Genomic DNA, 15659 nt, shown 5'->3' with positions numbered 1-15659 from the left:
AACTGTAACTTAGCATGGCAGTCTCTGCTCCGGGCCCTACTATCCTCACTGATGAAGAGTTGGTCAGTGTGATCTCTGAGGTCTGTCTCGAGCTCTAACATGCTATGATTTTCTAATTATCCAGGCTCCTGACTTCTCCCACTCAGTTTCAATCTACCACTAGGCCATTCTTTCCTGTGTCAGCACTTCCTTGTGAATGAGGCCCAACTCTCTCCTCTACACATCCAGAACTTTGCTCAGAGCTTCGTGTAGGCTAGAGAAACAAACCTAATAGTTATAATGAGAACTTCAGCTTGGCAGTGTATTTTCTGTACGAGTGTTATCCCTTTTTGTCTCAGCTTGGGCACTGTCAGTGGCGAGCCCAAATGCCTCCATGAGCCAGGTAGCTACGCTGGAGCAAGACCTCAAGAGTGGTGGGCACCAACACAGAGCTAGACAGCAAATTCCCTGCCTAAAATGGACACATTCTTGTTGTGTTTTAGAAACCATACTGGCCACACAGGTTACCAGTTTGCTACCTCTGCAGCCTAGATCCCTAGTCTTCTAAATATTTTCCAATGAAATTATATACCAAAGCCTAAGATACAAAAATGGTAAAAATAGTAAACAAAACAAAACAGTTGAAGTGGGCAAGGGTGGAGGTCATACATTCAGTTTCCCCCACTCCAAGCCCACTGCTGAGGCCCAAAGACACTCTTTCAGCTTCCCAGGGTATAGTTTGAAAACCATTGGTCTAAATCATCTAGAATGAATGTAATTAATGCCTGTGTAGTCAACACAAACCAGAAAAGGGGCACCTGGGTGGCTCAGTAGGTTAAGCATCCAACTCTTGATTTCGGCTCAGGTCACGATCTCACAGTTCGTGGGATTGAGCCCCATGTTGGAATCTGTGCTGAGCCTGGAGCCAGCCTGCTTGAGACTCACTCACTCACTCACACTCACTCTCTCTCTCTCTCTCTCTCTCTCTCTCTTTCCCCCCCCTCCCCTTCATGCACATGCACATGGTCTCTCTCTCTAAAATAAATAAACTTAAAAAAAAAAAAAGAAACAGAAAAGAACCAGTGACTGGTACTGTGGGTAAATGTCAGTACCTGCTCTGCTGTGCAACTATAGGGCCCGCTAGAGCAAAACGCAAGTCAATGGCTGCCATCAGCAGAATGTAAGGGAGGTTTAATAGGGAACTGCTCATGATAAGCCAACTCACAGCTTTATGGAGAGTGGGGAAGAAGTGTGGGTATATACGTCCTGCAGGGCTAGGCTTACCAGGCCAGCTTCCCTCTGGCCATGTCTCGGACAACATTCATACCTTACTTCCTTCCACAAACGAGATATTTTCCATACATCTCACCAATTGACTATTCTTTGAATTCTGTTCTAAAGTAGGCATAATATTACTGACTGGCTCATTTTATAAATATATCATGAGCTACCCAGGATTATGTTAATAGAAAGCATTTCATTATTGATTTTAAGTGTTTTAAATGCAGATTTGTATAAGCCCTTCCAGCTCTTACCCAGTAACTGTGCCAAGTAGATACAAGCCTAATAAAAGGTACCTTTCCAGGACAGGATGGTTTAAGACAACCTCTGATGATACAAACTGGAACTAAGAGGATTGATTTTTTTCCCGTTAATTGATCATTTTCCTTAATACATATATTTAAAAAAAATTTGACAGCAGGCCAAGATCATTTTAGGATCAGTTTAATATGAGGTATAAAGTTTTACAGTCTAGTGAAAAGATCCTGAAAAATGAGGTTTCTAATGGAAATGCTGGCAGAGTTTCTACTTCTGGGCTGGGATGTTAATACTACAAAAAAAATATATAAAAATGAAAATAAAAAGCAGAAAGAGGAAAGGAGGGTGGCCACCCATACGAATGCTCCCTTGCTTGGTAACTTGGATATAGAGCAGGAAATTAATGCCCAGGATACTTCCTTTCCTTCAGATTTGCTTCAGATTCCTGGACAGGTCAAAACTGAAGGGGAAAAAAAACTTGTGAGTATTCAGTGCTAATGGTAGACTCCAGGCGAGGGGGAGGAGCTGGTGAGAATGTCAGGGTCAGGGTGGGGACGCACTTGGGAGGTGCCATGAAGTCGACCTTCTTTGCCAGGTGTATCCTGGAAGGAAGGCCCTCCTGGAGGCTCCCAGCCCTTGCCCAGAAGCGGGTCCTTGACCAATGGCCTGGTTCCCATGGCCGAGGACTCCCGGCTCACCCACACCACCCAGTTTGGCTCTGCCATTAGACAGTGTTCTGGTTACCTGCTGTTGCTTCTCCCAAGAAGCTGCTGCTATAAAGTGCAGGCTGAGGTAACGTCCAAGCCTCAGTGCTGAAATACGGCAACGTTCTCTCTTGATCTCTCTTTCCTTTCAAGCACTATTTCTACTGTGTCCTCCTCACATTAATCCAAGGCCCAGAGCCGTGATCACGGGCCAAGTTTTAGCAAATGTTGCTAACCAGAATGCCACATTTGTGCCTTTTTCAATTATATATCCCTTCCAGTCACTCAAAAGTGACTTGTGGGGGGTACTGCAGATCTAGAGGGACAGACTGGGCCAATAAGACACATGACATGACCCCAGGGCGGGGGAGGTGAGTGGGTCAGCAGACACCTCCGCTCCCCCACAGGGCTGGACTCCAGGGATAGCCTCTGAAGCAGACGGCAGGGTGTGAAACCATTTCCTCTCTGTTCACAAGACACCTGGAGACGAGGTAGGGGGGACCCATGCCTCAAAACTACCCAAATGAACAAACCTGGGGGAAAAGCACAGCCAACAGAGCAGTGAGTCGCAGCAAAGGCCACGAGGGCAGCAAAGGGACCCTTAACAATCAGCATCACAGAGAGGCTGTGGGAAAGTTGGTCCCTTTCATCACAAACTGTGGGCCTCCTGCTCCATCTGGTCCTCCTGTTGGCCCGGGAGGGTATGTTTCCTAAGAGGGCCTGTTTGTTTTAACTTGTCTGTAATTCTGTTTCCACTCCAGTTCTTGCTGCATTCAACGTAAACAATTTACTCACTCAGTCATGAGGAAAAAACGAAAAACACACTTGACAAGCGAATTTCATGTTGTTGGGAGGTGTTCCAATGCCAACAGCAAAATGAGGGCACCGCAGAGCAGAAGAGGCGGGGGACAAGAAGGAAGGGGGAGGGAGACACACTTACCAGGAGAGGACCCCACGCCGGCTGCCCGGAACTGCCCCAGGATAAGGCTCTGCTCACTCTCAGCCAGTGCCAGGAGGAGTTCATAGGCTTCTATGCACTGCTCACTGAAACAGAAGCACACAGTGTCTTCAACTCTGGCAGAGGACAGCGAGCCTCTTCAGTACAGCACTGTCCCCCTGGGCGAAGTGGCTCCAGACCTGCATCTCAGCACTGCTGTCCACGTAAGCAAGAAAATATCCACAAATATTCCTGCACAAAGCCAAGGGCGTGCTTTGCTATGTTGCCCCTCCTTCCCTTTTTACTTCACTTAAACTTTTACTTTAAACTAGCATCTAGAAAAATACAAGAGTAGCCATAAAAGTGAGAGAGTTAAGTTCATTGCCTCTTTGACGATCAGCAAAAAAGGAAATGTAATATGCCTGTGGTAGCCAGCCTCAAAGATGGCCCCCGCTGATGGCATACGCTGGTATCCACACCCTTGTGTTATCCCCTTCTGCACTGTACCAGAGTTGGTCTATGTGACTAAGAGGATATGGGATGTCACTTCCAAGATCACGTTATTAAAAAGCATGGTGACTTCCATCTGTTCTCTCCCTTCACTTTCTCTCTTGGCTCACCCTCTCTAGAGAAGGCCAGGTGCCATGCCTTGAAGACTCTTGAGCAGCCCCATGGAGAGACCCATGTGGTGAGGAACTAAGGCTTCCAGCCAACAGTGAGTGAAGGACGGAGGACTCCACCCAACAGCTGTGTGAATGAGCCTTCTTAGAAGCAGATCCGCCAGCTCCAGTTAAGGTTTCAGATGACAAGGCCCTGGCTAGCAGCTTGAGCAGAACCTCCTAAGAGCCCCTGAGCTGGAACACTACCTAGCTACACCACTCCCAGCTTCCTGACCCTAGAAACTGCCACAAGAAACAGTGACAAAGGAAGGGAGGGAGGAAGGAAGCCCCAGAAAGAAGACTATTTGACCTAAACCTTCAGGAGCCACTAGCCACATGTGGCTAATTAAAAAGAATTTAAGTAAAATGAAAAATTCAGTTCTTCTGTTGCAATCGCCATATATCGTATGTTTAAGAGCCACATGTGGCTAGCAGTTACCATATTGGACAGCACAGAGAACAGGTCCATCATCACAGAAAGTTCTATCAGATGCTTGTAAAACTATCCCTTGAGTCACACAAAATCTCTGACAAGTTTGGATTTCTAAGAGGAAGATATTAGTCTCTCTTCTTTTGCTGATCATCAGTGAACACACCAGGTATAGGTTCTAAGAGTGACCCTTTCCACACTGCCACCCGTGACCCACGTGGACCTGCACAGGAGGTGGAGCGTGTGCTCCTGAGTAGTCCTGACAAGTAGTCCTGAGTAATGCCTCAGTAGTCCTGGATAAGATGCCTGCAGTGCAGAAATCTCCCTGCTAAGCAAATAACTGATTAGCTTCTCTAAGCTAAGCAGGGGAAATGTTGCTTTATTCAACACTTAGTCATCAGACCATCTGTTTTTTGATTTTCTCTACTCTCATCTTCCTTCCCTAAGAGATCAGGAGCCATCACTAGCTCCGGGTGCCGGTAGCCCCTCCTTTCAAGGGCAGTCCATCTTTCAGGTTAGAGACACGGTGACACTGCTTTATCCACACAGATCAAAGGCAGACTGTTGTCACAGAACAGCCTCTTTCAAAAGTTATCGTAGGTGGATTGTCTGTTTGCTTTGGTGTGTCTGTAAACTAGCATGATTGTGTTTTAGCTGTGGTCTCCTATGATTTGGTTTGATTTTGTTTTTTGAAGAAACAAAGCTTCTTGAAACATACTGATCTTTTCAGAGGATGCTAAGAGTAGGGTAGTCACTACTCTGGGATCTTGGCAAATATGCCTAAGTGGTGCCACTAATAAAATAACCTCTGAAAACACTAATGCATAGCTTTGTAGTTAGTAAACAAATAGTAATTTAAAAATAAATAAATTCTGGGGCACCTGGGAGCTCAGTTGGTTAAGTGTCCAACTCTTGGTTTCAGCTCAGGTCATGAGCACACAGTTTGTGAGTTTGAGTCCCACATTGGGCTTTGCACTGACAGTGTGGAGCCTGCTTGGGATTTTTCTCTTTTTCTCTCTTTTTCTCTCTCTTTTTCTCTCTCTTTTTCTCTCTCTTTTTCTCTCTCTTTCTCTCTCTCTCTCTCTCTCTCTCTCTCTCTCTCTCTCTCTCTCTCCCCCCACCCAAAATAATCTTAAAAAAACACTCTTCTTAAACATAGTTAATTCCAAAGCTGATGAGGCTGGAAAGAAGTGGTACATTCATATACCCCTTGCTCGTTGATGAATGAATTGTATTCACTTAAAATGACTTGTTTGTCTGGGAGCATGCCTGAAGAACTATGAAAATATTCATATACTTTGACCTATAATTCCTGCTTCGGGGATTTTATCCCAAGGAAAATACTCAAAAGAAGGAAGATATTATCCGTATTAAATTATTTTCAATATCCAAAGCCTACAAAAATCTAAACGTATTTTAGAGGAATGAGTAAATAAAATATGTAAGCTTGATGTAGGGATACAGTCATTCGAAATGCATGCAGACTATTGACCAGCATTACAGAACTACCATAGATCGAAGAAACAGAATATCCTAGGTTTTAACAATGTAAAATACACACAAACATGAATAAAGACTGGAAAGAGCAACAAATGAATATATAAATGCAAAAAGAAGTATTTTCAGTGATATTACTTGGACGGAATAATATTTAAGTTGAACATGCTAACAGAATGGTTTTCTAACACCATACCCATTTCTCTTATTTTCTTAATTGCCGCAAGAGTGCTAATGGATTTTCCATACATATCACATTAGTATTTGCTGGCCCAACCCCCTGTATATGTTCTAAAAGCCTGTTTTCTACTTTTATGCGGGTTACTGTAAATGCATTTCTCAGTTGAAATGCCCCCCACCACCCTTATGCAGCCTCACTTCCCCACCTGTACTGCAGGGCCAGCCTCAGTGCCGTGGCGTTGGATTCATACTTCCCCACCAGCATACTCATGCGCTCAGCGTTGCTCTTGCATTCTTCCAGGGTTATGGTCAGGAGGTCATTTTGGGATTTGAGGTGTTCAATGCGGCTACAAAGGAAGAAAAATCTCTTTCACGATTTCACGCTGGGATTATAATTCATTTGCCAGTATTTGAGTCATCTCCTGTAGACCCAGGCCAGACACGTGCATTAGGATGTGAGCTTGTCAGAGGTTTTAGCAAACGGACCTGACATGAAGTATTTAAAGAAAGCAACTCTGAGCACAAGAATCACTTAATTCTGTGTGAATTAGAAATACATGGAAGTCCCCTGATTATTTCCTACTCAGCCATCAACACACCATGTGCCATGTATGGTGGGAGGCTCTGAGCATACACCAAGGAAAGAAGCCAACCGTGTGACCTCAGGCCCTTCAATAAACCACCCTCCACAGGGACAAACAAAATATCAGTGCCACAGTAATAGCTACTATTTATTAAACCCCTGCTCAGTGACCCTCTAATGGCCCTCTGACTTAAGTACTATTATCCCCATTCTCAGAGGAGGAAGTAGAGTCACAGAGGGGTTAAGGACATTGCCCTGGGATTTGAGTCAAGAAGTTTGACCTCAGATCCTGTACTGTTCACCACTCAGGGCAGAAGCAAAAGATGAATCAGGGAGTGAGTACGAAACTTTCCCTAAGGGTCTCTGAATGGGCAGTGGACCAGGAACCGTGGATTATATCCAAAGCTCCTTCCACTTTGGACACTCCTGCAACTGTTAACTACCTGTAGGGCAAGCAGCAGGAACTTTACGCTTTATAGGAACCAGAACTATAAATTCAGAACAAATGAGTTAATGGCAACGTCAGAAAAACATAAGCATTCAGCTTCTCTGTTTTCTGTCCTAGGACGGAGGCTCTGGATGCAATGATTCATTTCCCATCGACACACCCATTTATAGCACTCTGACCACCAAGTCTTCAAGACACAGGGTTTCACACATACAAAATGCAAGTGACTCAATGCTCTGGTTTCTCTTCAGATCGCATAAATCTTTCGCCTTTTACAAAATGCAAGTGACTCTTGAAAAAGTAACAGGCTTGGAAGCCATTTACTTTGTGGATCAATCTTAGGACCACATATCTTAAGAAAAGAATGTGGACACACTCACCAACATTGGAGATGGCTGGTGAGTGTATAATTAAGACCACTGTGAGACTTTGGCAACTCCAAGGTCAGGTCAGTGTAAGGTGCTACGAGAACATACTTTTCTGTTCTTGTTGAGATTAAGACTTCTTGAGACAGTCCCCACTTTCCTTTACACTCCACCTTGCTCCAATGTACATTTGGACCCCACCAATTAGACGAAACTCTTTTTAGCCAGCTCACAGACCTACATGCGACCAATCACATCTCAGGGCCCTTCTCAGGCAACCCCACTTAATAGGCTACTCCTTCCTTCTGAAAATGTTGTCTCTCACTTAGGTCATGACAGGTCTCTACTGGTTTTCTTCCTGCCTTAAAGGACATTTCTTCCATCTCCTTTGCTGGCTCCTTATTCTCTATGTAATCTGTGAGGGTTGGCATTCCCTCAGGACTCAGTCCAGGGTGCCCTTCTGCATCAGTTCCCATCCCTCCCCCAGGGTAATTTTATCCAGTGCATGACTTTAACAGGCATTTATGTTCCTATGGCTCCCAAATTTCTCTAGCCCAGACCTCTCTTCTGAGTGCCAGCCTCACATCTCCAGCTGTTTCCTGATACTTCCATTTGAGTGCCACACCAGCACCTCAAATTTAATATTACCAAATGAGACTTATTTCCCCCAAAACTTGCCCTCCCTCATCTTCTCCATTCAGTAAATGCCACCACCATCTTTCTCAACAATACAGGTGAGACACATGAGAATCTTCTTTGAGACCATCCCTTCCTCTTACATCCAGATCTACTACAACTACAGTTTCCATTGATTCTATACCACCAAACACACTGACCCCCATTGCTTCACATCATCTCCACTTTGGCCACACTGGGCCACTGCAATCATTGCTCTGCTTCCACTCTTGCCCCCACCCCCTTCCATTCTTCACACCTGAGTCATCTTTCAAAATCTAAATCAGGTCTGTTCTATTACTTAAAACTCTTTAATGACTTCCATTGATACTTAGAATAAAGAGCAGACTTGGTCCATGGCCTCAAAATCCACATCCCACCAAGCCCTGCCGACTCTGCCACCTTATTACATGTGACTCCTTCTTTCATCCACCCCATTTCAGTTCCATTGGCCTTCGAACAGCTCCTACTTCATGTCAACCTTCTTTTTGGCCATAAGATTGTTAAGTTGGTTTGTAAGACTCTTAGTTTGTCATATGGCTGCTTCCCTTTTCCCTTAAACTCTCAACTTACAGCCCCATCTTCAGAGATGTCTTCCCTGGCTACCTATCTAAAATCAACCCCCTCCCCTCTTACTCTATCACAGTGCCCTATTTACTGGGAGTTTTCTTATGATCTCATTTGTTTGCTTCTTATACAGCTTCCCTAACAGAATACAAACTCCATGAGAGTGGACACCTGATCTCTTTTACTTTCCCCTGCATGACAAATAGCTTAGCATGGAGGAGGTGCTTAAAACAGATTTGTTAAGTAAGGACATACTTCTGAGGAAGTATGACCTCCCAACCCACACACTATCACAAAGCTACAGCTCTCATTTTTGGACGTGTAAGAGGGCCTCCAACTGTGACATAGGTAGTTTAACATGAGGATACACTGATAGATCATTTCGAAGATTATTCCCGTATTCTCGCTATAGCTACGGTCATAGACAGGACACTGGAGGGGAAGTCCAAGGGCAGGGGGAGAATTCCAGCTAGGCTATTTAACAGCTCTGGACTCAAGGCAAGTCACTCAACACCGAAGCCTTTGTTTTCTTATTTGCAAAATGAGACTATTCTTCCCTCCCAAGTTGAAGATTAAGTGGTTGTTTGTGAGAACCCTTTGTAAACTGTTAAACACTGTAATAACGTGAGCTACAAGCACCAAATATTTCCCCTTCCTTTGGTGTCTCCTAGGTAAACAGAACTGAGGAGAAAGGAACCTCCCCCAAGTTCAACCACAAAGCAGGTTTGTTAAATCCCGGAATCTGTGGAGAGGAGATCCTCACTCAACAGAGGGTCCCTGAAGGCATCTGACTTCATTAAACTGCAAAGGGCATATCTGATTCAGTTCTTAAGCACTCCCTGGCAGTGGTACTGAGATGGCGGCTTCTTTACTGCTACAAGGTAATCATCGGGATTGTCACTCTTAAGTATTTTGGATTTAATAAGGAAACCATTTAATTTCCAGATTTGAAATAACCTAGATTGCCGTATTTCCTTAGTCCTCAAGCACTGTATTAAACAGCTTCAAATCAGGGAATGCTAATATGATAATTCAATTTATTTAGGTTTGCCAGACACAAGGGGAATGGCATTAAGCAACGGTGGACGGGGACTGGCATCCACATTTCTTCCTGGTCAGTTCATAAGCCTTTCAAATTCTAACTACCGTCTCCCACTGAAGACTGGTAGGTCAAGGCAGCCATGCCATACTTGGCTATGATTTAGCAGTGCACTCTGTCCCTGCGGGACTCATTCTGAGCCAGGGTGGTTTACCACGGCTTGGCCCTGGTCCTTCTCCTTTGCTTTTTCAGCAACTCTCATTGCTAGGATGACCTACCAGCCAATCTTTGCCGAGAGGCTTGAGTGCAAACTTTAACTACCTCTGTTGTGAGATTTGAGAAGAATCCATAAAACTGGCAAAAATTTCTAAGTAGGACAGTTTGACCTACTTAGAAAATTATTCTCAGTAGGCCTAAGTAGGATAGATGTAAGGACTGAGGGTTGTGTACCCTGCAAAAAGCATAAATAAAATTAGGCAGCCTTCCAAGAGAAGCAGGGAGGGTTAAACCAGCATGCCTGGTCAATCCCAGAATGCCTCCATCAGACGGCCTTTGCTAGTTCCTGGTTGCTCCAGGCGCCCCTAGGATGCTGACTCAACATTCCAGAGTTTCTCTCTGTGGTTCCTGGCAGCACCGGCCTACATGCTAAGTAGCCATCTTGTAATTCTGACCCACTCGTCATTCTATACAACTGCTCCCAGGACTGGCTACATCATTTGCAAGGGCCGGTGCACAATAAAAAGGTGGGGCCCTGGTTCATCAATTATTAAGACTTTAAAATGGTAACACTAGAGCAGTAAAGCCAAGAGTGGGGTCTTCCCAAACATGAGGTTTGTACATTTGAAAACGCAGGTCACACAACGCCCTTGAAGCCAGCCCCAGCTGCTGTAAGCACTCCTGCAATGCACAAGAAGGTGGAACTCCCCGCCCACGAGCCTGAGAGCATCTCTCTGTGTCACAACTCATAAGCCAACTTGAATTGATTTTTGAAAGGGAAAGGAGGGCCGTTCCACATCCCCCGCCCCTGCCCCAAAGCAACCACTCCAATATATAGGATTTCTCCTTACCTATTCAACCGCTCTGTTTCCACCTCAAACTCTCTAATTTTGCTTTCCGAGATGGCAGATCCATGTGAGTAGAGTGTTTGGAAGATCTCCTGGATGTTGGAGCAGTCCTGAAGAGAGTGGGCCAGGTGTTCCGCCACACTGCTGGATACCTGTATAGGGGAGCACGAATCCTCCTCTAGACACGTTGCTTGGGGGACCAGTCCTCAGGCATGCTTTGCATGCAAGAGAATTTAAAGCTGATATCCCTTGACAACCAGGCACCAGGAGATGGTTACCCCGATCTTTCTCGGTTTGTATGATACGATTCTGTGATAATAAGCTAACTACTGTGAAAACAGTACATAAACAGAATCAAAATACAGCTGTATCCTCCAGGCATATACTGCTGGGTGGCAGGCCTGGGGCAGCGTGCTACTTTACAGTTCCTAAATTTGGGGATATTGAACAGAGTCTGGACTCCTTTCCCCTTCCTGAGCTCCCTGTCCCTCCAGGTCCTCGTCTCTGGTTGCTGCAGCCCAACAGAGCAGCCGGTTCCTTTATTTTCAGTTTGGCTTCTGCACCAAATCTGGATGCATGCAATTGTTCTCAGCGCAAAATTCTAAGTTTAGGGCCTTAAAAAAAAAAAAAATACTATTCAGGCTTTCCCCCACCGTTGGGGATCAGATAGTTGGCTCTCTCAGCCTCACCCCCCATCTTAAAAAAAATCCTTAGGGAACTCCAACTACTCCCTTTTCACCATCCATCAGCTGTTATGGGCCCAAGGGGTTTGTAGGCTCTCCAGATGAAAACCCTGATAACTAAGCGGGAAGGTTCCAGTCTTTCCTGGCATCAGGCTACACTTCAAAGGCAGCACTCATCTTCACTGGAGAGCACGTTCCCTTTTAAGAGGCATGTGCAAAAGGTAAAATTCTTTTAGAGCTTCCTGACCTACTCGGTCTCTGGGGTAGCAGGGTGATATACAGCAGGTACTTCAAGACTTTCATCTACATCACCAGTAATGAGACCTAAATCATTTCTTTCTGAAAGGTTTCAAGTAGAGAAAAAGAAAAATTCCCTTAAAGCCGAATGCATAATTCCCTGATGAAGAAACCACTCTACATTTTAATCTGATCCTCTGGAAGGAAATGGGGTAGGATTTATTATTATAATTAACTGGTTTATGGGAGGTGAACTTGGGAAGTTCTGTCATCTACGAGCTGCGGCCTGTGCAGCTCTACTGGGCACTTTCTTGCCTTGCTTCTTGTGAACACTCACCCCTATGCTACTGATTTCTGATCCCAGGACTGGTCGATCAGATGATGAAGACTCGGACCTGGTCTTCGATAGCTTCACCCTCTCAGCAATCTTGAAAAACAAAAAATTATCGAAAAATGACATATCACTCTCTAGATACACTGTTGAGACTGTGTTTTACAGGGCTCTTGTTTAGCCATGGCAACTAAACTGATCAATGAATTTCTTAAAAATTACTCATCCAATTTTTCTACCATCTGCTTAACCCAGGGTTTTCCAACCTTAGCACTAGCGACATTTGGGGTTGGATATTCTTTGCTGTAGAATTCTGTGCGCCATAGGACGGTTAGCAGCATCACTGGCCTCTAGCCACAAGATGCCACTAGTACTCTAGTTGTGACCATCAGAAGGGTCTCCGGACATTGCCAAATACCCATTGAAGGGACAAAATCACTGCTGGTTGAGAAACACTGGTTTGACCCAACTTACTCAACTTGATGATTGAGAACTAACCTTCTTGTGGAGACTGGTAGATTACCAGGGAAGAGAATATGTGTCATCTGACCAGTCCCTCTGGGGCAGACTCAACATATAAGCAGGCATGAGGCTGCCTCTCTAACTGACATGGCGTGCCCAGCAGAGCCTATCTGTCTGCAGGCAGGGCTGTTGGTCCTATGAGAAGGGAGATCATTGATTTATTACTCAGGGTCCCCTCCTGGGCTGAATCCCAGTCCTCAAGAGCAACTATCCATCCACCCCTTCTACTGTAGAACCTGACAAAACATCTTACTTTCCACAACAAGTTGACAGCCATGACCTGCTCCTGCTCGTTGATTAATGAGAATTGGCATCCAGGTCACAGCTGAGAGAGACTTAAAACTACTAGCGGGTTATCTCTCCCTGCAGCCCCAGCATAGGAGGCCTGTGTGAGATGCTAGGGAAGAGCCCCTGCAGCCTTGTGCACTAATCACTTGCCTGCACAGTGGCCATGCTTGGGAGGGGCTGGTGCTTCCAGATAAAAGAGGTGGTGCTCCCACCCGCTCCTGGAGCTCACCTTGGCGACCGGAATGTCATTGCTGCTGCTGCTCGTGCTCAACTCCCCGGTGCTGGGGTTAACTGGGCGGTTGGCGGAAGTGAGGCGGCCAGGGCTGGCGGGCCCTGTGGCCTGAACGCTCTGTAGTCGCGTTTGAAGCTCTCGAACCTGAAATAATAATGCCTTTAGACATAGTTTGTAGTTTCCCTGGCCAAAGAGCAAAATAGCCAGATGGGTGGATGGCTGGGTTTTCATTTACATTAAGAGATCAGCTTCACTGAAAAGCTAACTTGGTTAAGTCCACATAAAAATTTGCCGTATTCTTAACTAGACCTGCCACTGGCTGGCCATCATCTGTTCTTCACAAGTATGATGTAAAAATGGTTTTTAAGGCTCTGGAAGGTTCCAACAGAGCTGCAAGGACCATCTTTAAGGAATGTTTATTCCTTGAACCTCATGGGCCTGAACGCCTGAATGGCACTGCAGATAGAGAACCTGGGATGAAATCGCCACTCTCATGGAACTCGAACATGAGAGAACAAATAATTTCAATGCAAGTGCATATTAATGTTATAGATATCCACCTAAGGTGCTGTAGGAAGCAAAAAAGAGGAAGAATGTGTCTCCATCTGAAGTCGACAGGGAAGGAGGGGGTGGTGCTGGGACAGAGTCTTCGAGGTGACCTGGTTGTAACGGACAAGAGTAGGGGCTGGCTCTCATGGTGCTATGGGTGAGCTGAAGTGTAGCTGGGAGAAGAGCATGCACAGGAGCACAGGCAGCTGGGTGACACCCTAGGCCTGAAGAGCTGCATGCACTGGCACGGAGGGGAGGCTAAGGGGAAGACACAGATGCACCTGAGCTTTTCCCCAAGAGACATCAAGAAGGGCTTATCCTGGGAACAGTGGAGTGTGTCAACAGTCTTTCTGTATAAAAGAGAAACACGGGGCCCTTTGAGTTGAATTTAGAACACACATTTACCTGCACAGAATTTAAATGTCCAAACTCCCTTCTCTAGGACTATGGCTCAGCGATTTCCAAAGTGAGAAGTGTTCCAAGTAAGTGAAGGTAATTGTTTGAAATTGGTCTTCCTGATGACCTGGATCACAGCTTTATCATCGGGTACAGTGTCTACCTTGAAGGGCAAACGGACTATGGGACCCGAGGGACCTTCCAAATGGGCACCAGGTCCTGCTGGGAAGAATCATCACTGGCACATCTGAGGCAGTGCTTTTCAAACTTGTCAGTGCACCAGAATGTCAGGGAGACTTGTTAAACACAGAGTACAGGGCCACACCCCCAGGGATTCTGAGTTAGTAGGTGGAATCTGCATATCTACTAGGCTCCCAGGACCTGCAGATGCCCCAGTTGGGGCTCACGCCTTGAGTCTTAAGGGACTCCCAGGGCCACACAGCACCTCAGCCTCATCCCTGACACCAAAACCCTTTTCTAAAAGCGACTGGAAAGCTTTTTATATTAAATATCTTGGATGTCTCCATCCTGCTAAATTGGGAACCAAAAGTAATTGAAATTTCAATAATTCATCAACATATTAGAAGCCAAAATTGGAAAATTCCCTGGGAGCAAATTGCATTCAATAGGGTAACAGCTACAAAGTGCCTAATGCTTTGCTGAAGCTTCCAGTAACTGTGGGTTGATGGAAATGTGGGTCGTCCTCATAGTACACCAGACACAGAGCTGACCTCAAAATAGTTTAAAGACTAGAAAAACATATGCTTGTTAAAGCCAAATGATATTGCTGGGGAAAGATGATAGGGCTCATTCTAGACTGGTCCCCAACAAATCAAGAAGAGGCATAGCGTGGAGGCCTCTTTATGCTGCATGGCAAAGGGAGAGGGCCCACTTTCCCATCAAGCTGGCTTCCTGGCACCTGGGAAAACTCCCTGGTGGAGACCATGGATTTCAATTACTTATTGCTGTGTAAGTCTGATGAGGGCCTTAATAACGAACAATGTTAACGCCACTCCAAAATCTAAAGAGTATCTGAATCATTCACAAAACAATCAATGGTCTGTTCCCAGAATGCCAATTGGCCCACCTCATCTTACTTTTAAAATATATATGTAAGGCGTACGTGGGTAGCTCAGTTGGTTAAGCCTCTGACTCTTGATTTTGGCTTAGGTCATGATCCCACGTTTGTTGGAATCGAGCCCCACATCGGGCTCTGCGCTGAGTGTGGAGCCTGCTTGGTCTCTCTCCTCTCACTGCTCCTTCCTCTCTCACCCTCTCGCTTTAAATAAATAAGCCATACACACACGCGCGCGCACACACACACAGAAACATATAAATTTATTTATAAATATATATTAATTTCCTTGGGCAAATTTATAAGAACTTCATTAAAACTACCTAGGTTATTGGGGCACCTGGGTGGCTCAGTCAGTTAAGCGTCCAACTTCAGCTCAGGTCATGATATCATGGTTTGTGAGTTCGAGCCCTGAGTTGGGCTCTGCTGCCACACCTTGGATCCTCTGGTCTCCCTGCTTCTCTGCCCCTCCCCTCTGTGCATGCGTGTATGTGTATGTCCTCTTTCTTTCAAAAATAAACATTAAAAAAACCTGCCCATGTTATTAAAAAAAAGTTTCTTCTTCTAATCACTAAAGTGAAACATGTCCACTGTGGAAAATTTAGATGGTACTGAAAAATAACAGAAAATGTTCTTTTTTTACTGCGTTTCCATGGTTTGTTTGCGCACAGGCATGCATG

The 15659-nt window shown here is 45.3% G+C and overlaps 1 protein-coding gene across 4 annotated transcripts in view; it reads right to left on the bottom strand.

Moving 5' to 3' along the window:
• MCC (MCC regulator of WNT signaling pathway) overlaps positions 1 to 15659 on the bottom strand; it is a 435778-nt gene that overhangs the window by 40482 nt on the left and 379637 nt on the right. For all 4 annotated transcript variants that reach the window (XM_058724854.1, XM_058724863.1, XM_058724880.1 and 1 more), the window contains 5 exons: positions 12957 to 13103; positions 11924 to 12013; positions 10670 to 10818; positions 6132 to 6272; positions 3163 to 3266 (listed from right to left, as the gene is read on the bottom strand). In XM_058724854.1, coding sequence (XP_058580837.1) covers positions 3163 to 3266; positions 6132 to 6272; positions 10670 to 10818; positions 11924 to 12013; positions 12957 to 13103 — 631 coding nt within the window. The remainder of the gene's footprint in view (positions 1 to 3162; positions 3267 to 6131; positions 6273 to 10669; positions 10819 to 11923; positions 12014 to 12956; positions 13104 to 15659) is intronic.

This window comes from Neofelis nebulosa, chromosome 1 (genome assembly GCF_028018385.1).
Source record: "Neofelis nebulosa isolate mNeoNeb1 chromosome 1, mNeoNeb1.pri, whole genome shotgun sequence".
Lineage (NCBI taxonomy): Eukaryota > Metazoa > Chordata > Mammalia > Carnivora > Felidae > Neofelis > Neofelis nebulosa.
The sequence above is the reverse complement of the archived record's forward strand: the minus strand, read 5'-3'. Positions and strand labels throughout refer to the sequence as shown.